The sequence below is a fragment of the Panthera uncia genome, chromosome C2 (genome assembly GCF_023721935.1).
Source record: "Panthera uncia isolate 11264 chromosome C2, Puncia_PCG_1.0, whole genome shotgun sequence".
In the NCBI taxonomy this organism is placed as follows: domain Eukaryota; kingdom Metazoa; phylum Chordata; class Mammalia; order Carnivora; family Felidae; genus Panthera; species Panthera uncia.
In genome coordinates, this window is record NC_064810.1 from 145678652 (window position 1) to 145701357 (window position 22706).

Sequence of the window (22706 nt, forward strand, 5' to 3'; positions counted from 1 at the left end):
TTTCTTATCAGAAACCAAACTGACCAGAAGGCAGTGAACATTTTTCAAGTACTAAAAGAAAGTAACTGTCAACACAGAATTCTATAACTAGTGAAAATATCTTTCAAGAATAATAGCAAAGTAAAATTCTCAGGTTAAAAACAAAACAAAACAAAAAAACAAAGAGAATTTGTTGCCAGAAGATCTGCTCTAAAAGAAATACTTTAAGCCAGTTCTTCAGGTAGAAGGGAATGATACCAAAGGGAACTTGAGACTTCAGGAATGAACACATGTGAGCAACAGAAATAATGACAGAAAGTAATGAGAGTATTTTTTCTCTTCTTAAGCTACTATGTGTGATGTTCGAAAGCAAAGGCTTTCAGTGTTTGTAGATGTAATACACATGACAAATACACTATAAAGTAGGAGGTAAAGGGATATTATATGGTGGGATGGTTTCAACATTTCACCTGAAGTGGTAAAATATTAATTCTAGATACACCATGAAAAGCCAAATATGTATATTGTAATCTGTAGAGTAACCACTAAAACTATGCAGAGAGATTGAATCCATATAATTTGTTGGAGTCACTCTGATCCACCATGTAGATCTGTATTCAGTATCATTTGGATTTGGAAAAGTGTTGATTATATTATTGCTGTATAATAATATTTTTATTAAAACCACATCAAATGAAAACTATGGAGATCATCAAAAATCAATAGAAAAATTAAAAATACTAAAAAATATTCAAATAATCCCAAACACAAGAAAACAGAGGAAGCAAAAACAAATATTAGACAAATCCAAACAATAACTGCATTAAATGTAAATAGTCTAAATATACTGTTTAAAAGATTGTGAGAATGGGTTAAAAAACAAGATCCATCTTTGAATCTCAGTTCTTAATAAGCACTGTGTCCTTGAGCAAGTTACTTATCTGAGATTGTTGCTGATCTGTAAGAGGGATGCAAAAATGCCTACCTCTCAAGGCTGCTGTAAGGATTAACCAACAGTATAACAACAGCCATTCTAAAGTGAATTCTAATCCCCAGAATCACATCGAAAGAAAGAGGTTATTATAAAAAAGCAACAGGTTGCTTTTGATGCAAGTGTTAACTAACTTTACTATGACAATCATTTCACAATATATGTGTATCAGATCTTCATACCGTATGTATGCCTCAAGCTTACACAATGTTATATGTTAATCATATCTTAATAAAACTAGGGAGGGAGAAAAAACAAGATCCAACTATTTACCATCTATAAGAAACCTACTTTAAATAGAAGTTAGAAAATAAAAGGATAGAAAATGACATACCATATAAACACTAACAAAAAAACTGAAGTAGCAGTATTCACATTAGACAAAGCAGGCTTTGAAGCAAGGAAATTAACAAGGGTCATTACATAATGATAAAAGACTCAATTCATTGGGAAGACCTAACAATCCTAAAGGTGTCCGCGTCCACCTAACAAGAGAGCCTCAAAGTAAACGAAGCAAAAGCTAACAGAACTGAAAGAAGAAATAAACGAATCCACAATTATATATGGAGACTTCAATACTCCTTTCTTGGTAATCAACAGAACAAGGAGACAAAAAAATCAGCCAGAATACAGAACTGAACAACATTATTAGCCAACTGGTGTCGAAATGACACCCGTAGCCAAACTAATAGAACAACACTATTAGCCAAATGTCAAACTGACATTTATAGAACACTCCACAGAGGGGTGCCTGGGTGATTAGTGAGTTAAGCATCTGGCTCTTGATTCTGGCTCAGGTAATGATCTCACAGTTCATGAGTTCAAGCCCTGCATCAGGCTCCGCTTTGGCAGTGTGGAGCCTGCTTGGGATTCTCTCTCTCCCTCTCTTTCTGTCCCTCCCCACTCGTGTTCTCCCACAAAATAAATAAACATTTTTTAAGAATTTAAAAATGTAGATCCACACAAAAGCAGCAAAACAGACGTTTTTTCAAGTGTACATGAGAAATTCACTAAAATAGAACATATCAAACCTTAATAAATTTAAAAGAACTAAGGTCATACAAAGTATATTCTCTGACCACAATGGAATTAAACTAGAAATCATTAACAGAAAGACAACTGCAAAATATCCAAGTACTGTACTTGGAAATTAAAACACTTCTTTTTTTTTTTTTAAAGTTTATTATTTTGAGAGAGAGAGAGGGTGTGAGCACATCTGTGAGAACAGGGGAGAAGCAGAGAGGGTGAGAGAGGGACAAAGAGAATCCTAAGTACTGACAGCACAGAGCCCAATGTGGGGCTTGAACCCACAAACTATGAGACCATGACCTGAGCCAAAACCAAGAGTCAGTCACTTAACCAAATGAGACACCCAGGTGCCCCAAAACACTTCTCAATAATTCATGAGCCAAAGATTAAACCTCAAGGGAAATCAGAAAATATTTTGAACTAAAATAAAGTAAGCAATATATCAAAATTTGTGGGGTCCTGCATACAGAGGGAAATTTATAGCATTAAATTCTTACATTAGAAAAGAAGGTCTCAAGTCAACAATCCAAGTTTTCACTTTAAAGAAACTAGAAAAAGAGCAAAGTAAGCCAAAGCAAGCATTAGAAAGGACATAAAGAGTAGAAATCATAAAAACTGAAAAACAGTAGTGGAAAAAAATAAACCAAAATCTAGTTCTTTGAAATGATAATATATATGATAATGATAAACCTCTAAGCCAAACAGACCAAGGAAAAAGACAAAGGGCACAGATTATCAATATCAGAAATGAAGGAAGAGCTATCACTACAGATCCCACAGATAAACTCACACAAGAAGAAATACTATGAACAGTTCTGCAACTATTAAAGAAATGAAAATTTTAGTTAAAAACCTTCTGAAAAAAAATTCCTAAGATATAGTCTGGAATTATTTCAAATAGGAACCATTTTATTGGATTCACAGAGAAAAACTCATACATAAAGACTCTTCCTAGGGTGCCTGGATGGCTCAGTAGGGCAGACAACCCACTCTTGTTCTCGGCTCAGGTCATCTCATGATTTGTGATATAGAGCCCCAAATCAAGCCCCACAAGCATAGGCCTCTGTGCAGAAAACAAGGAGCCTGCTTGGGATTCACTCTACCCCCCCCCGCCCCGCCCCTCCCCTAAAACAGAACCTATCAAACCTTAATAATTTTTAAAAAACTATATTTAAAAGAGTGCACACACTTGCTCACTCTCAAAATAAACTTAAAAAAAGGCACTTTTTTTAATATATACTTGCACTCATTTTGTAGTTTTGTAATTCAAAAGTCTAGTTAACTTGCTATAAAACATACACATCTCCATTGATAGTAATGAAAAATAATACATACTGTGTTGAATTCAACTCAGTTTTTATCAATACTTCTTGATCTCTCATCAATACGGTCAGTATGGCCATTTCTTTTCTTTTTTTTTTTTTTAATGTTTCTATTTAATTTTGCAAGAGAGAGACAGAGCGTGAGTTTGGTGAGGGGCAGAGAGAGAGAGAGAGGGAGACACAGAATCTGAAGCAGGTTCCAGGCCATGAGCTGTCAGCACAAAGCCCGATGTGCGGCTCAAACCCACGAACTGCAAGACCACGACCTGAGCCGAAGTCGGACACTTACCGACTGAGCCACCCAGGTGCCCCAACAGTATGGCCATTTCTAAACCATCTTTGTTACTACTTTGTATTTACATTAAGCAAATTATTAACAATTCAAGAAGTCAAGAATATCACTTGACTAAGTACTCAAATGACATACTAATGGTTAAATCCTATAAGTGGGGTACCTCATTTCAAACAATTGAAGTGATCCTTAAAAGTTGTGTAAAAATCAATTACCTACTACTTAGATAATACACTGAAAAGTGCTAAAAGTATTCTATGTGAGACTGAACCATATAAAATTGCCAATTATCAACTGGGTCAACCTAGAACAGTATAAGCATTCCTTGTTATGTTTCAGTGTTCTCAAGACTGCTAGTCACTTCTGTCAGAATGGTATGGTATTATAATGAATTACCTTGGATGTTGGGGACTGAAATTCACACAACATTTACCAAACATCTTCTATAGATTTTTCATAACAAAGGTTATTTGCAAACCTAGGATATGAATATGTACTAGGAAAGGAGTATTTTATGTATAGAATCTGTTTTGCTTAACACTTTTTATGAGTATGCTATTTTTAATTCTTAAAAAAACATAAGCCCTGTTATCTGAAACATGGATTCACTATGGTGTAAGGATTAAGATCCATCAAGCCTCAAAATATAAAAACTGAGCACCAAAAACCATAAAATACCTAGGAATAAATCTAACCAAAGAGGTGAAAATCTATACACTGACAACTATAGAACGCTTATGAAAGAAATTGAAGAAGACACAAAAAAAATGGAAAAATATTCCACGCTCCTGGACAGGAAGAACAAATATTGTTAAAATGTCAATACTACCCAAAGCTATCTACATGTTCAGTGCAATCCCTATCAAAATAACACCAGCATTCTTCACAGAGCTAGAACAAACAATCCTGAAATTTGTATGGAATCAGAAAAGACCCTGAATAGCCAAAGCAATCTTGAAAAAGAAAACCAAAGCTGGAGGCATCACAATCCCCAACTTCAAGCTGTATTACAAAACTGTAATCATCAAGACAGTATGGTACTGGCACAAAAACAGACACTCAGATTAATGGAACAGAATAGAGAACCCAGAAATGGACCCACAAACATATGGCCAACTAATCTTTGACAAAGCAGGAAAAGAATATCCAATGGAATAAAAACAGTCTCTTCAGCAAGTGGTGCTGGGAAAACCAGACAGCAACATGCAGAAAAATGAATCTGGAGCACTTTTTTACACCATACACAAAAATAAACTCAAAATAGATGAAAGACCTAAACGTAAGACAGGAAGCCATCAAAATCCTCGAGGAGAAAGCAGGCAAAAACCTCTTTGATCTTGGCCACAGCAACTTCTTACTCAACATGTCTCCAGAGGCAAGAGAAACAAAAGCAAAAATGAACTATTGGGACCTCATCAAAATAAAAAGCTGCTGCACAGCGAAAAGAACAATCAGCAAAACTAAAAGGTAACTGACGGAATGGGAGAAGATATTCACAAACAACATATCAGATAAAGGGTTAGTATCCAAAATCCATAAAGAACTTACCAAACTCAACATCCAAAAAACAAGTAATCCAGTGAAGAAATGGGCTAAAGACATGAATAGACATTTCTCCAAAGAAGACATCCAGATGGCCAACCGACACATGAAAAAGTGCTCAACTCTGGAAAACAGTATGGATGTTCCTCAAAAAATTAAAAATACAACTACCCTATGACCCAGCAACTGCACTACTAGATATTTATCCAAGGGATACAGGTATCTGTTTTGAAGGGACACATGCACCCCCATGTTCATAGCAGTACTATCCACAATAGCCAAAGTATGGAAAGAGCCCAAATGTCCATCGATGGATGAACGGATAAAGAAGATATGGTATACATATACGTATATATATATATGTATATATATATATATATATATATGGATGGAACTAGAGGGTATTATGCTAAGCAAAATTAGTCAGAGAAAGACAAATATCGTATGACTTCACTCATATGAGGACTTTAAGATACAAAACAGATAAGCATAAGGGAAGGGAAGCAAAAATAATATAAAAAAGGGGGATGAAACATGAGACTCTTAAATATGGAGAACAAACAGAGGGTTGCTGGAGGGGTTGTGGGGGGGGGTGGGCTAAATGGATAAGGGGCATTAAGGATATCTACTCCCAAAATCATTGTTGCACTATATGCTAACTAACTTGGATATAAATTTTAAAAAATGATAAACATGGTTAAAAACAATTTTTTAAAAAGAGATATTTTCACATTGTTCCAAAGGTAAGTCAATAATATTTATGCCACATCCTAAAAAGAGTTTCCTTTTCTTTTGGGTGCTATAAATGTAAATTTGGAAGTACTTTATGTTTATTTCAAAGAGAAAGCAAGTTTTATAATGCATAAAAGATAAAGTAAGTTACATATTGCATTTGTGGAAATGTAATGATAAATGTCACAAGCACTATTTGCTCAATTTGATTTTATGCAACACAGGTAAAAAAAAAAAAAAAACAATGCAAATATTTAGGGAATTTTGACACCCATCCATGAGCTTCAACTAAAAATTATCGTCTTTTCCATCTACAACCACCACAAAGAGTGAATGAACTGCTCAACCTAATTATATCAATCTCTTCCCAGTGATATTTCTGTGTCACAGAATGATTGTGGTTATTTCAGGTGATGTTTTTAAACGATAATATTTTGTTAAGATATAATTTTCATACAGCATATTTAATCCTTTCTTAGTGTAAAGTTTTGTGAATACTGACAAATGCATACAGTTCTGTAACTATAACAATCAAAATAAAGGAAAATCCATCAACCCCCCAAAATATATATACATATTAAAAACTGAGAATGCAACAAGATTTCTAAGATCATAACATTCCTTTGCTCAAAACCCTTCAATATCTTATCTCAGAGTCAAAGTCCTCACTATGGTCTGCAGCCATTTCCTGCTACTCTCATCGATCCTCTACTCCACCAGGGGTTTCCAGCAGTTCCTCAAACATGCAAACACACTCCCTCCTCAGGGCCTTTGTACTAACTTCGGTTGCCAGGAATGCTCCTCAAAGGTATCCACAATGGCTCCCCTCCTCATCTCCTCCAGATGCCTGCTTAACTGTCATCTCAGAAAAGGCTTTTTCGGACCAACATATTAAAACAGTACCCCTACTATAAGCCACTGTATTTTTTCCCCTTGTTTATGGTCTGTCTTCCCCCAAACAGAATACAAACTACAAGGAAGTGAGTCCTTTGTTTTATTCCTTGCTGTCCTCAGTCTTGAACAGTTGCAGGATCTCAGTAAGAATCTGCTGAACAAGACGCTGCACAAAGACTTTCCAACTAAAACTTCTGTCCCTAACTGTTACGGGGGGGGGGGGGGGAAGGCTAACAGTTCGGAATCCTGAAGGGTCTGCTACGTAGCAACTACTCTTCAGAAGAAAACATTTTATTCTCAATAAAATATACTCACGAACGGCTGCTTTCCCTAAAGGCGAAGCATTAATGCTACGTGCATTCGTGCTGCAAGCCTGTTGGTACAGACTGCTTTGGTTTATCGCACAAGACTTTCACAAAGTAATTTTCCCACGAACCAAGACATTCTGGCTAAAGATACTTAAGGAAAAATATTAGTGGGGTTAATCTACTAATGACATATACAAGGCGTAGGAAAGACAATATACGAGTCCAAACCTCAGAGAGAAAAATACCAGAAACAGGAATTGGGAGTGTTTGCCCCTAGAGACACTGAGAGAGAAAAAGTCCGAAGATTGCACCCCCTTTATCTTGGCGCCAGGCATGGTACGAACACTCAGTTCGGGGGCGCCGGGCGTAGTGTCCCCGCAAGGGGTCTGGGAGGGCGAGGCCCGGACTCCGAGTAGAATGGGAGTGGTGGATCCGGGCTATAGATTTTCCGTGGAAAATCTCCTTTCCATGGATTTTTCGCTCAGGAGAAAAGGGAGTGCTGGCTGCGTCTACCCGCTCCCAAAATGGCTTGGGGGAGGGTTGATGAGGGCAGACCCCTCTCCTTCCCCAGGGATGGTCCAGGCCCCAGCAGGAGCCCAGTCTCCGGCTCACCCGGCTCCCGGTTGATCTCGATGTCGAAGTGGCACTGCGGCCGGTCCTGCGCCCCCATCGCGACCGAGGCGGCGGCAAGAGCTAGGAGAAAGGGGGAGGAAAGCGGTCAGGGCGGGAGCTAGGGCGGAGGCTGGGGCGGAGCCCGCGCCACGGTCGCCTCGCGCCGGCCTGCCTCGACACCACGGGAGGCTGAGACGGGGTCCCCTCCAGCGCCGGGCCTCCCGCCTCCCAAGTACCGCGCACACACATGCGGGCGAGCTCTTCACCTGGTTAGCCTCCAGCCTGGGCAGCTCCCCGTAAGCAGAGGAGAAAGCAATGCCACCGCGGCGGTCGGAGCCCAACGCCACTAACCGACCACCACCCCCTCCCCGGGGCCGGGCCTCCCAGTGCCACGCTAAACCCCGCGAGAGTCGGGACAAATACCGCGAGAGCACGGTCTCCAAGGGGGTGTTTAACTGAAGGGTGCGCGCGCAGGTGGGCGTGTCTGGGGGCTCCAGAGGAGCTTCTGGTCCGAAGCTCCCATACCTGAGCTGGTCCTTTTTTGCCCCGCCCCGGAGTCAGTCGCCCAATCTGGGAGCTGACATCACGCCTGCACTCTCTACTTCCTCTCGCCCTCCTTCTGGAGCCGTGAGCGTCCGCGCTTTTTCCGGTGTCGCGGTGCTTCCGTGTTGTCTACACCTGTGAGCAAGCAGTGAGAAATTAAGTCGTTGACGTCTAGTAAACCGACCGATCTGTTTGCCTGTTTTCCTTTTCGCAAGGGGTAGTTAAGACGCTCTCCTCCTGTTAGACTGTCTCATTTCAAAAGCCTTTTAGGTTGAGATGTGCGTTCGTTCCCTCTTTGGCTCCAGCGTCCCTGGAATAGTTTTCTGTTCGTGGCCATTCTACTTCTTTTGTGAAGGGTCAGTTCAAGACCTTTCCCGTTTTTTTTTTTTATCCCTTTTCGTCCTATTGAATGCGAGAGTTCTGTGTACAAATGTGTTGTTAAACGAGTGATACGTATATGTTCTAAGTACAAATCTTTTTTTTCATATATAATTGCGAATGTTTTCTCCTCAGCTGGGCCTTTTCATTGTTTAGACGGTGGTTGTGCGAAGCAGTTTTTAATTTTAGTGAAGGCACTTGATCAATTTCTCGCATGGTTTGTGCTCTTTCTGTGCTAAGAAATCTCTGCTTACCCCAAGCTCCTGAAGATTTTCTCCTGTGTTTTCTTCTACAAGTTTTATAGTCTTAATGTTTACGTGTAAGAATACGATCTGTTGGAACTTTTCATTGTGGTGCCAGGTAGAGGTTGAGGTTCATTTGACACCCCCCCCCCCCCGCATGAAAACAGAGTAGTTCCACCGCCTTTGTTGAAAAAACTGCGTTTTATCAATTGAATTACCTTTGGTTTTGCGACCACTTATTATTCTATTTCTGCACTTACTTTGTTACACTGTTCCATGTACCTATCTTTATGCCTGGGCCACGCTGTTTTGTTTTTGTTTTTTCTTAAAACTAAAATACACATTGCCTAAAATTGTCATTTAACTCAAGTGTAAAATTTGGGAGACATTAAGTACATTAACATTGTTGTGCAATCATTACCACCAGTCTATCCACAGAACATTTTTCATCTTGGAAAACTGAAACTCTGTATCCAACTGTATTCTCCCCTCTACCCAGCCTCCGGCAACCACTCTTTTTTTTTTTTTTTTTTTTTTTTTTTAATTATGGTAAGAACACTTCACATGACATCTACCCTCTTTTTTTTTTAATTTTTTTTTTTTAACATTTATTTATTTTTGAGACAGAGAGAGACAGAGCATGAACGGGGGAGGGTCAGAGAGAGAGAGAGAGGGAGACACAGAATCCGAAACAGGCTCCAGGCTCTGAGCAGTGAGCACAGAGCCCGACGCGGGGCTCGAACCCAGGGACAGTGAGATCGTGACCTGAGCTGAAGTCGGCCGCTTAACCGACTGAGCCACCCAGGCGCCCCGACATGTACCCTCTTAACAGACTCTTAAATGTACAATGTGGTATTGTTACCAGTAGACAAAATGCACAGCAAGTTTTTAGAATTTATTCATCTTTCATAGGTCAAATTTTGTAACCCTTGATAGCAACTGCTTTCCCCCTCTTCCCCATCCCCTGGCAACAACTATTTTATTCTTTGCTTTGAATAAGTTTGACTCTTAGTTACCACATACAGGTGGAATCATGCAATATGTGTCTTTCTGTGATTGACCTGTTTCACTTAGCATAATGTTCTCAAGTTTCAACCCTGTTACCACATATTGCACGATTTCCTTCTCTTTTTTTTTTTTTTTTAAGGCTAAATAATAACTGCATTGTGTGAGTATACCATATTTCCTTTATTCACCAGCAGATGGACACTTGGGTTGCTTCTACCTTTTGGCTATTGTGATAATATGGCTATCAGGAGGAGGGTACAAATATTTCTTTGAGAGCCTACTTTCAATTCCTTTGGGTACATACCCAGAAGTGGGATGGCTAGGTCATAAGCTGATTCTGTTTTTATGAGGAACTGCACTGTTTTACACTCCCATCAGCAATGCACAAGGTTTCAATTTCTCAGCATCCTCCCCAACACTTGTCATTTTCTGTTGTTTTGTTTTAATAATTGCCATCCTGATGAGTGTGAAGTGGCACACTGTTTTGATTACTGTAGCTTTACAGTAAATTTAAAAATCAGGGTCACGGGGCGCCTGGGTGGCTCCGTCGGTTGAGCATCTGGCTTCAGCTCAGGTCATGATCTCGCGGTTCGTGGGTTCGAGCCCCGCATGGGGCTCTGTGCTGACAGCTCAGAGCCTGGAGCCTGCTTTCGATTCTGTGTCTCCCTCTCTCTCTGCCCCTCCCCCACTCATGCTCTGTCTTTCTCAGCCTCTCAAAAATAAAGAAACGTAAAAAAAAAAATTTTTTTTTAATCAGGGTCACTCAGGTGGTTTCTAATTTGTTTTTGCACTTGTGCCACCTTGTAAAGTACAGAGACTTTCTGCACCACAGTGGAAGTGCTGTCTCTGTCAGGTTGCCATTTCCACCTCTCTAAAAGTCCAATATCTCTATCAAAGCAACAGTCTCCTGGGGTTCACATTTGTAACCTAGGCTGAATTGAGAAGTTAGTGGTCCTGGGTCTGATTTTGCTTACAGTGTTACAGCTGACCATTTATAGGTTTGGAAAAAAGTGAAATGTACATTGCCTACTTTGAGATGAAATGGGTTGGTAAAACTGACTTTCATACAAAGACTTGTGGAAGGAAGAAAAGCATTGCCATAGGGAATAATTTGTAATTACTATGCTTTGGGGCAGCTGACTTCAATGTAACTAGACTTTAGGGCTCTGGAATGTAGTAGTGTACTTAATTTGGGGAGTATTTAAAATGCATTAAATCTCCTGGAATTCGTTTGTATCTTGCCATTCCAGTAAAGTCTCCTTCCTCCCCCCTCCTCCTCCAGTAAAGTCTCCTGATCAAATGATCTGGGGCAAATCACTTTGATCCTGGAGTTCAGTTACTTCATCTGGAAAATAAGCAGGATGAAATACATTCCAAGTTCCCTCCTTGCTCAAAATTCTTTTATTCTGTCCTGTGAATTAAAATTATATTTCACATGATTTGAGCATAAGGTATGCTATTCAGGCTGTGGTTAAGGTGAAGGAACTCTTGGGAGAAGGCAGGCCTAGGGCCAGCATGCACCAAAAGGACTGATACCTCCTCCCTCTTCCTCCAGAGTAGAAAATTCATATCCAAGGAGTTTACAAACTCAGGCTTGATTTGGAGAACCTTAGTAGCAGGAATATTCAGGTATTGATTCTGAGTTTTAAGCCTTTTACAGTGGGATCACACCAGCAGTTGGCACTTTAATGGATAGGACCCTGGCAAAACTAATCAGGAGTGCTGGTCGGGAAATTTAGATGAAACATAATTTTCTAGAAAAGAGAAATTGCCAAAATTGACTCAAAAGAAATAGAAGGCCGAAATAAACTAGCAACCATTGAAAAAATTGAATTAGTAACCCCTAATCTCTTTCCAAACAACTGTGTAGGACATTTTGACATAGCCAGATGGGAAATTTGATAATGGTCTAGATAGTAGGTGAAAACAAGGAAACACACTTAATTTTGTTAGCCATCTAATAATGAATATTGAACATAAGGATAATGACATTTTGGTTATGCAAGAAAATGTCCTTTGTTTTTTAGATATAATGAGTGAAATAAATGTGGCTTAATCTTGATAATTGTATCTAGGTGAGAGGTATATGGGGATTTTTGAGCAAGCCATGTTCTCTACTTTTATATTTCTTTGAAATGACTCATAATAAAACCATTATGACCAAACATAGTCTTCCTTTCTGAAAAACACAGGTTCCACATTGGTTCATAGGCACATTTTACCAGACCCTTAAGGATCAATAATCTTTTCCCAATCACAATATTTTAGAAAATGGAAAAAGAGAGCTACCTAACTTATCTTGTTATACCAATACCAAAGACAGGGCAAGAAAGTTATAGACCAATCTCATTATAAACATAGATTTAAAAATCAAATAAAATATTAGGAAATAGAATGTAGCAGCATTTAAACCCCTAAATGTTCCTGACCTAGTTGGCTTTAACTCTGGAAGGCAAAGATGGTTCAAGATCAGAGAATCTATTCATATAATTGATCATATTAACAGAATAAAGAAAAGGCATATGATTATCCCAGTGTATGGTGTACTGGTTATCTATTGCCTCTAAGTTCCTTCAGTATATCCACTATAATACACAGGGATCCCTACCAAAGTAACTTTCATGTTTTTATAATTTAGGGAAAGGAGAAAAAAGGTGAACAAAAGGAGAGAAAAGGAATCCAGTGAGAAGATACAATTCTACCTTATTTGCTTATACCATTTTTCAATTAAAGGATATCCTATATCTTAAATAGGAAATTGTGCAGAAAAGAATTAATAGGCCCAAGACTGCTATCTTTAGAAAAGCCTGCCTAAAAGGCTGCTCTGTGGGTGGAATCAGGGAACTTGAATGGTAATCAATTTCCTATGCTTATTGAAAACTTCAGTTGAATGATTAGAATGCTTTATTATGCCTGAACTATTTGAGCAAACAATCTGCTGAACACCTGTTTTCCTTCTGTGGATCTGGAAACTGGGTATGTACTAGGCAGAGGATATATACGTATGTGACCAGCCCCCAGTAAGAACTTTTGGCACTCAGTCTCTAATGAAATTCCCTGGTAGACATTTCTCACATGTTGTTATGATTCATCCCTGGAGGAATTAAGCTTATCCTGTGTGATTCCACTGGGAAAGGGACGTTTGAACCTAGTTTCCTCTGGGTTTCACCCCATGTGCCTTTTCCCTTTGCTGATTTGCTTTGTATTCTTTTGCTATAAACAGTTATAGGTTTGAGTATATATGCTGAGTCCTGTGAGTCCTCCTAGCCAACCATCAAACCTGGAGGTAACCTTAGGACCTAAACATAGCAAAAGAAGTATTACCAGAATTTGATAACGATATCTATATTGAAATTTTTTAAATACATTTTTTGAAATCCTAGATTTATTCTTTTGTGGAAAACAAGTAGACTTCCATTTTACAAAAAAATGTACATTTTGAGAGAATAACATTCTCATATTAGTCAAGAGCAGATGGGCTTTCCCATGGGAGTCAGGGGACATGGCTGTGGCAGATTCCAGCATATATTCTTATAGCCTGGAAATCTGAAGGGAAGGCACTTTTCCTGCCAGCACCAGTGAGAAAAATCCCAGTGAGAGATCTGTTGAATTGATGAGGTTCATATGTCCATCAGTCTTGATGGTCACAGTAGTGGGCAGATACCGTGACTGATCAGCTTGGGTGGCGCCAATTACCAGGAGAAGCACAGGGGTATGGCAGCACAGAAATGGCCACTGAGGCAATGGCTGCAAACTAAGAAGTCACCTGAATTGTGGATACTACACATCTGTTGGCCTTTTAGGCAAGTGGCTTTTTTGCCACTAACTTGCTTTATTTTTTTTTTATTTTTTTAGTGTTTTTATTTATTTTTGAAGGAGAGAGAGAGAGACAGAGCATAAGCAGGGGAGGAGCAGAGAGAGAGGGAGACACAGAATTCGAAGCAGGCTCCAGGCTCTGAGCTGTCAGCACAGAGCCCGACGCGGGGCTCGAACTCACAAACTGTGAGATCATGACCTGAGCCGAAGCCAGACGCTCAACCGACTGAGCCACCCAGGCGCCCCGCCACTAACTTGCTTTAAAGCGTGATTGTATTTTCACACGTCTAATGCTTCGTCCTCTTCAGCAGGGAGCTTGGCTCCCATCAAATGCATATGAAAAACTCACGACAACAAGCACTTCTTGTCAGGTAGGTTCCTCACTTTATGTTGATCAACTTGTTCTCTGATTGCAAACTCTAAATTGGTCCTAATGATGCTTTTTCTAGACACTAATGTTTGCAAGTAGACAGGGTTTGGGTAAAAAATTATCTGCTCTGGTGCTAATGGAAGCTATATTTGCTAAGCCAGTCCATCTGGGTCTACCTACCAAGGGTAAGGCATTAAGCAACTGGTATCTTGGTTATTTCCTTCAGAAGAAGACTCTGAGATGATGGTTTGAGTGCAAGTTGAGTGCAAGAAGTGGCCCTAGGAAACTCCATTCAGAGGATGGAGAAGTGAAACAAAGAAGATAGGCAGTAAAGCGTGTGCTATTAATAAACCAGCTACCATAGTGGGTGATGAGAACCTAATCCTGATGAGGAACTCTGGCAACTAGTACACAAGAAACATCTTGGAATTATCCCTATGGAGGGGTGAGGAAGCTGGGATGTTAATACTCCATCTACTGAGAGTCCTGAGTGGAGAAGCTGTTGCCAGCATGGTAATCCCCAGGTTCTTCTGGTCTAGGATGCCTGGGCAAGGCAGACGTCTAGTTTTAGAAAAAAGTCCTCAGGAATAAAGATACAGATATGGACTGTTGGGAGTTGGTTGCAGCACAATTAAAAGAGTAAATAAAGTTCAAGAAATGAGCGTGGGATGCTGGTAGCTTCTGCTGCAACGGGCAGTTTTTTGTTTGCAGACAAAAGGGTGCTCAGGAATGGAAAAGCATAGACTTTTTCTGTAAGAAGCACTTGCTAGTTTCCACTTGGAATCCGTGCAGCTTCAATATATGGACAATTTCTCAGCATCCTCAGTCCTGCATAGTGCCCTGATCCGTGCCTGGGTGTAGGCCTCTTTTATCTTGTCAGGCTTATTGGGAGCTCCCTGAAAGCACGACCCAGTGCCCTGTCTCCTCTAGTTTCCTCACTGGAGAACCCAGCACAGGCCTGGCCAAACGAGAACTCACGTTCTAATTGAATTGATGACCACATAGGTGAATACTGCTCTATACATGGACTCGAGAGAGAGAGAGAGAGAGAAAAGAAAAGCCAGTTGGAATGAAAAGTCTTTGCATAGCTCTTGCTTCTGCCTGCACTGCTGGGTCCCTTGATGGTCATGTGTCAGATTCCTTGTTGTTCATATCTCAGCTGCAACGTCACCTCCCTGGGTCATTCCTGACTCCATTACTTAAAGTAGCCACCCAGACACTCTTTAGCACATTACCTTGTTGTAATTCTCTGCACAGCACTTCTTGCCATGTGAAGCTTTCCTTGGTGGTTTATATTCTGTTGCCTGTCTCCCCCAGAAATACAGGTTATTTATACCGTGTTGCCTTCTTTATATAAGAATAAAGTTTCCATGAGAGCAATGACATTGTCTGGCTTACTCACTGTAGTACCTTCAGCACACACTAGTGGATCAGTAAGTATTTTTTTATGAATGAATTTATCACAAACAGAAATGAAAACAAACAACTTCCCATTGGGCCCTAGACTCTTATTAAAAAGATTTATGATGGGACACCTGGGTGTCTCAGTTGGTTAAGTCTCTGACATTGGCTCAGGTCATGACCTCACAGTTTGTGAGTTCGAGCCCTGCGTCGGGCTCTGTGCTGACAGCTCAGAGCCTGAAGCCTGCTTCCGTTTCTGTGCCTCCTCTCTCTCTGCTCCTCCCCTGCTAGTGCTCTCTCTCTCTCTCTCTCTCTCAAAAATAAATAAACATTAAAAAAATTTTTTAAAAAATGAAAAGATTTAGGAAGGAAAGAAATGTCCCAGTGACTGAATGGAACGTCTAGATTCCAGAAGAACCTGTGGGATTTTCATTTGGAAAAGAGGTAACAGATAACTTCTTAAAATCGCTTTTATTAAAATAGAATCAAAACAATATATGTGTGAGGTAGAGTAACAACAAAAATGAATATACTATGTGTCCAGCTTAAGAAATATAGTCAGGATCACCTTTAGTAATGGATGTTTATTACAGAGGCTCAAGAGTATATGAGATAGCACTGAACATCATTTCTTCCCTAGCCATATTGTTACTTACGGTCCCCAAAAGTCAGACTGCGATGTCAAAAAGCCTCATGAGGAAGTGGGAAAAAATAGCTTAACATTTTGTGGAATAAACCTGACTTCAAATTATCTGCTCTCTTTGTTTTAGCTGCCATATCCTCATCTCGGGAGAAGGTGAGAATGACATCAGTCACCACAGTTGCAAATCCTGGGAAGCAGGCTTGGAAACCCAAGAGAAAGGCCCAGGCCCTATGTCGGCTTTTGGGAGATCAGCTTGACCCCGAGAGCTGGAAAAGGGCTGACAGGCAGAGTGGAGGCTTAATCTTGAAGCAGAAGATCCTCTGAGAAAAGCAGTTAATACAGTCTGGTCAGGTTTGGTCTTTACCTTTTTAAATCACCTTTCACAACTATATTGAGTTCTGGGTCCCCTAAGAGGGATGGTAGGTGCTTCCCTCTGAAGCAGACTGGTAGAGACGGGCTGGGGCATGTACCATAACAGCTAAGTGGCCTGTGCCAACTTCTCCAGTGTGTCTCTCCAGAAAAGGGCCCTCTGGAGAGTCTGGCAATTTTCTGGCATTCGGGTAAACTGTGGTTTAAACAGACTTGGCTGTTTCCAGAGGCCTCTGATTTGCCCTGATTCAGTTGTCTACACGCGGACTGACATATCCTTCCAAGAGACGAAAAGAGGGGAACACAGCAGGTCACCAACTCCTTCCCTCTAAGGGGGAAGTGGACTTTGTCTTTACGGCTATCCCCCCTACTACACAGGAAGCTACCCTAAACTGCCATAGGCCACACAGGCTTGCTCAGAACCCATACACTGGAACCTCCAGTGCTCTGTCACAGACCCTTGCCTCCCGTGCCAGTAGTGGACAGTTCCTACAAGGTCAGACTCACATTGTGCTAGCAGAAGCCCATCGGAGGGGCTGCCATGCAGCTTTTTACTTTCTTCCTCCTCTGACATCTAGGGCCCACTTGGCCACAAAGGCTGCTTGTTAGTACAGAGGAGCTAACTCCCCTGGAGGCAACCCCAGCCAGGGTCTCTCAGGCAGACACTTCTGAGACGTTTGTATGCTTTTAGGTCCATCCTTCTGACCCCTGCCCCAGAATTGAGCCTTTATTGCCTATAGTGGTAACCTTGATAACATACTTGTTTAGCGGCTTTTCCTTCTTCCCTGTCTCATCGTCCTCATGGCCTTATTCCTGTTTCCTGAGATCACCTCCCAAATAAACTATCTGCACCCAAGGCCTTGTCTCAGGCTCTGTTTTAGAGGAGGTCCAAACTGAAACATCAGCTGGCATTTTTATTCCAGCTCGAGCCAAGCCCTATGTGAACAGGTCAAGCTGCCTAGTAAAGGGGGCAACTGCCATCCAACTCCAGCTGATGGTTGCCACTTGGACCTGCAGGCCCAGCACTGCTCGAAATTCAGGCTTAGTGGGAGACCCTCTTTAAATGTTAGCACCTAATTCAAAACTAAAAACATCGCATTGTGCCCACCATATCTGCTAAACGGATCAGGCCCATGAGCAGACCACACCGCATAGAGTATGGGCGCCAACCCCATGAACAGTGGGGGATGGAGTCGTTCATTAATGGACTAGAACTCTAAGGATGGAAGAATGGGGGAATGAGGAAACAAAGAACTGGCTTCTTCCCCGATCAGAGAAGGGCCAGAAAGGGCCAAAGCCCTTAGATAACACATCAGAGCTAACACACATTGTTTACTACGTGCCCAGCTCTCAACCACATTACAATCTTACAACCTCAGGAGGCAGATACTGCTTTCATTATCATCATATTATAGGTGAGGAAACAGCTGTCAGAGGTTATGATAGAGTTGGGACTCAAAATGAGGCCTCTCTAGGTTACAACCCTTAACTCCTACAAAAGGAGCCAGGCACTGGAGGTTCTAATTTTGGGTTCACTTAGGAAAATCTCCTCGCTTCATTTTATAGAGAAGTGTCAAAGAGGGAAAGTTCTTTATTGCACAAAGCTAATAAAGGCAGGAGGGATGATAAAATAGAAAATCACCAGTATGCAATCCCTAACGAAATAATAGATCAAAGCTAGGTAGATCATAATTTAAGTCAAAGACTATTGGGCACTTGACGGATAAATCAGGTCGTTCCTGATATAATGCAGAAGCAAGTACCTCTTACCTCCTATGTTGTATACTTGCCAAAATTACTAGAATCTGAGTCTGAATGAGCCTCTAGATCTACCAGTTTACAGGAAAAGTGGGCAATACTGGGACATATTTAATAACATCATAGGGATGCAACTAGGCAAATCCAGAACATGATTAATTTTAGGGCATATTACCTAGTTTTGCCAACAAATGGCAATGAAGACAAGAAGGGGAACTGCTAAGTATTTTTACAGTGATTTAAGGGATGTCAACAAAATGCAGTGTTATGAATCTTGTTTGGACCCAGAGTTAGACAAGTCAACAAAAAGACATTTTGTGATAATTGATGGGGTTCAGGACATGCTATTCCAAAACGTGACACCTTGTGTACTGAGTATTTTAAGCTGAAGGAATCTGAAAAATGAGATGCTGGAAGGACTTTCTGACCTCCCAAGAAGCAAGGTCATGAGACTCCATGTGAGAAGTGCCCTCCTTATACCCAGAAGAAAGGAGCATCTTTATCTTTTAAAAAGGAGGGACACTGAGATTTTGAATGAAAAGGCCATGCTAAGTTCCCCTAATTTACAACACTTCACTCATACCCTACTGTTCCACCCACAGTTTTCCACAACTTTCTACTTTTCATCAAATCTAATATAAAAATGTTCAGGTTTAACTGTTTTTTTGGGTCTTCATTTCCTTATGAAGCACTCCCATGTCACATCAAACTTAACTTATATGCTTTTCTTTTGTTAACCTGTCTTTTATTATAGAGGCCCAGCCAAGAACCTTAAAAAGATAGGTGGAAAAAGATATTTTAAAAAAGTATTTTAAAAGATATTAGATGATATTAAATAATAATTAAGAATTACTATTAGTGATTTGGTTAGCAATGATAATGGTGTTGTCACATATACACATATTTTTAAGACATTTATTCATTGTTGGGGGCGGGGGAGGGATAGAGACAGGGAGACACAGGATCCCATGCAGGCTCCAGACTCTGAGCTGTCAGCACAGAGCCCGATGCAGGGCTCGAACTCACAAACCGTGAGTTCATGACCTGAGCCAAAGTCGGACGCTTAACTGACCGAGCCACAGAGGTGTCCCATTGTTACATATATTTTTAAGTCCTTACGGTTTTTCCAGAAGACCAAATGGAACACTTATTATATGAAAACCTCTATACCTCAATAGGAGTCTTTCATGGAAAGGCGAGCTTTATTTCAAAGCAACCTGAAAAAAATGGTCAGGTCCACAACTACAAACTGGTAGGAGGGAGCACACAGTTACACATCCATTCGGCAGGGCCTCAGTTAGGAGTCTTGCCAATTCCTGTTGATTGCCCAACATCTATTCAGTTTCCTCTTCAGGTTGAAACTGAAAAGGTTGAATTGAAGATGCCCATGATATCTTTGTTATCGAAACATCCAAACAGGAAAGAGGACATCTGGAGTCAACTTAATCTGCTTAATTATTAAAATAAGTATTTACGCTGCGAACACAGTTAACTTAGTAGCTTTCTTTACCTTTTCACATTTTTCAAAGAGTCACAGAGGTTTCATTCATGTTTCAAGCAGTTGAGTTGGTAAAGATCCTATCTCTACTTCATAGGAAATGGGTTACACTCAATTACTCCTTATGAGAGCCAGCTGAAAGATTATTCCATTGGTTTTGAAGGGCTGGTGGGGTTGGCATCTGCGATGGTAGCCAAATAAATGAGATTTCTGTGTAACACATGCTGGTACCTATGGGTAAAAAACGGGCAAACATCAGAGGCTTGTTTTTCCTGAACACTAACAAAACACTGGAAAGGAATTTACCCACCCTGGTGGAATGGCTCATCTATTGTTTAGATGATTTAGTATCATCAACCTCCTTATTTAACACCAAGGAAAATATATCCAGCTTCTTACCTGTTTGCACTTATACTTCCATGGCTACCTCTCTGGGCCAAACCACTCCCCTTCTTGCCTAGGCTATTGTATCGGACCAGTCTCATAACTGGTCTCCCTGCTCTACCTTTGACTCCTAAGTAGCAACCTAAGGGATCATGGTACAGTATAAGTCAAGACTTGCAATACCTCTGATTAAAACCCTCCAAAAGCTCCCATCTCATTCTGAGTAAAGCTGAGCTCTTTCAGCCCTTCTGATGGCCTGCAAGGCTATAAGATTGGGGCCTCCAGTTATGTCTCTGATCTCAGCTCCTACCACTTTCCCTTTGCTCACTGAGTTCTGGCTGCAGTGTCCTCCTTGCTGTGATTTGAAGATAACCAGCGTGTCCCAGCCTAGGGGGCTTTTCCACCTGATGCTGACTGTGCCTCACAAATCTATATACCTGGCTCCCTCACCTCTGGTGTCTGCTCAAATGTCGCATCAGATATACACTGTGTAAAATGGCATCCCTTCTCCCTCACTTACCCTGGTTTATTCTTATTCAAAGCACTTACTACTATGTGCCTAATTGTATGATTTCCTCCTTCCAGCTTCTGGAGTCTAGAATGTAAACTCTGTAAGAGCAGAGAAGGTACCTGATTTGGTAAAAAGCAAAGCTGGTTTTGGTACTGATTCCCCAGTAGCTGAAACAGTGTCTGGTACTCAGTAGTACTTATAGAATGTCTGTTGAACAAACTTAAAGGGACAAAGCACTTCTGTGGTATCAATGTGAGCTTACTATAGTAGTGATTCTCAATCAGGTGACAGAGTTCTCTACCTAGGAAGGCAAATCAGACTAGGAGGGCAGGAAGCATGGCCTATGCAATGTGAAAAAGGCCACCAGGGAATTTTGATAACTTTCTTATGCATAGGTTGAGAATCGCTACACCAAATGGAATGTTTTGCAACTTCTATATAGAAAAATGAGAGTTTACTATAAACTGTAAAAGAGCAAATTGTCAGATGCCAGAATCAAATGCAAAGACTTACACAAAGATACCTCTACTATTCCATTGAGCTATTCAGTGAGGGATTGTGGGTGATTTTTTTAGGGGGTGGGAAAAGCATGGCTTTCTTAAACATGTCTTCAGTAAGAATGAAATAATGTAATAATAAACGGAGCATAATTCCTAGACTACATTTAGAAAGACTGTTTTCTCTCATTTTGGTATATAACTAGAAAACACATTCAATTACTGTGCTGAATGTGCCTTTGGCTTAACTTGTAAGTCTTTTATGGTCCTTGTGTGCATTACAGACTGCGAGTTAGAAAATGAAAGGGAACTAACTTAACAGTCAAATGGTCTGACCCCCTCAGAAAAAGGATGAGCTGAGGATCCATGATGAGCAAGGGGCCACAGCTCTCATCTCCCCCAGACTAGTTTTCCACGTGATCTTCTCCCCACCCCTGTTGTCATCAACTGACATGTCTCCCTGAAGGAAGTTTGCAGTGAGCATAATTCAAATTCAAAGAGGGTGCCACATCTGACTCCAGGCTTCACAATGTGCTGTCTGTGTGGTTTGGAGCAGGTAAGTAACCTCTGAGCCTCATCGGGGATCAGTCACCCAAGACTCCTAGTTCAGGTCAGCTTGCTGTACCACCACACTGGTTTATCCTCCTCTCAAAAGTTGGGAGGAGGGGCGGGTACTTACTGGACGCACTCATTCGCCCGGCCTTTGTTCTGATACTCCACGATACAGCGGATGAGTTGGTCATTCTCCTCCAGGAGCTGAAAGACCAGAGAAAGGGTCAGCGCAGTGCGTCATCGGGACGGCCAGGCACACTGCCCCCTAGTCTCTTCAATGCGGGGCTGTACTGCCCCAGTGTTCTTGCCGACTTCGTTCCGGTCTCACGCCACACCGCTGCAAGCCAACCCCCTACGCAAACCCACCACAAGCCTCAACTGGGATGCTGCTCACTCTAGGAAGCTTCCCGAACCCGAACCCTTTCAAGATCTCAACCAAGGAACTTCTCTCCGCCCTCGTTAGCGCTCACCCGCTGGATCGTCTCCTGATTAACTTCCGCCTTGCCTTTCAGCCAGTCCGGTACGAAGGCCACCGACATCCCGAGAAGCCAGGTTGGAACCCGGTCTCAGGCCCTGAGGACCCCCGTGCATCTAAACCGGAGCCAACCGGCAGCTCCAGGCGCACTACTACTGAAGCAGGGACCCATGTTAGGTGGGGCCTACACTCTCGACGTTGATTGGGTCCTCCCGGTGACTGGGAACAGACGGAACGTCATTTGTGATTGGGCGCGCAAGAGCGATGGTCAGAGCGTCAGCCTCAGTCCCGCCCCCTGGGGCTCAGCGCTGTAGGCGCTCGATTGCATTTGCGCAGTCTGGAGAGCTAGCCTCGGGGGCGGGGCCGGGCGTCAGCTCCTCGCCTTTTAGGGGCTGGGTAGTCTATCTGCAGGAGCACCTTGCGTTGGGTCACACAGGTATCGTGGCTGGAACCCAGATATCTGGCTCCAAGTCCACTCCTCCCTATTTCGACATCACTCTGGTGCCTCCAGATACGCGTCTGGAACGTGAACCCTGGCCATTGCCTCCTGCCAAGCCAAA

General features: G+C 41.5%; 2 protein-coding genes across 6 annotated transcripts in view; both read right to left on the reverse strand.

Moving 5' to 3' along the window:
- NKTR (natural killer cell triggering receptor) overlaps window positions 1-8085 on the reverse strand; it is a 61036-nt gene extending 52951 nt beyond the window's left edge. For 3 of the 5 annotated variants that reach the window (XM_049629886.1, XM_049629884.1, XM_049629885.1), the window contains exon 1: window positions 7702-7731. Coding sequence is in view for 2 of the 5 variants with exons in the window: in XM_049629880.1 (XP_049485837.1) it covers window positions 7702-7759 (58 nt within the window). In the remaining 3 variants the exon portion in view is untranslated. Of the gene's footprint in view, window positions 1-7701; window positions 7783-7967 lie in introns of those variants that run through there. The other 2 variants (XM_049629880.1, XM_049629879.1) reach the window with 1 other exon arrangement.
- An 11457-nt stretch (window positions 8086-19542) lies between these two features.
- Window positions 19543-22224, reverse strand: SS18L2 (SS18 like 2). The gene is made up of 3 exons (XM_049628941.1): window positions 22142-22224; window positions 21799-21875; window positions 19543-19958 (listed from the first exon to the last, which is right to left on the reverse strand). The coding sequence occupies exons 1-3, from the start codon at window positions 22208-22210 to the stop codon at window positions 19871-19873; spliced, it is 234 nt and encodes a 77-aa protein (XP_049484898.1). The 5' UTR covers window positions 22211-22224; the 3' UTR covers window positions 19543-19870.
- Between the last annotated feature and the right edge of the window lie 482 nt (window positions 22225-22706).

Bases quoted from the DNA above. Each gene is read 5' to 3' on its own strand.
- SS18L2 (XM_049628941.1), bottom strand. From the start codon at position 22,210: ATGTCGGTGGCCTTCGTACCGGACTGGCTGAAAGGCAAGGCGGAAGTT. The intron at 21,876-22,141 runs GTGAGCGCTAAC...CTGGTCTTTCAG, and splicing joins ATCAGGAGACGATCCAGCGG to CTCCTGGAGGAGAATGACCA. The intron at 19,959-21,798 runs GTAAGTACCCGC...TTTTACCCATAG, and splicing joins CGGGCGAATGAGTGCGTCCA to GTACCAGCATGTGTTACACA.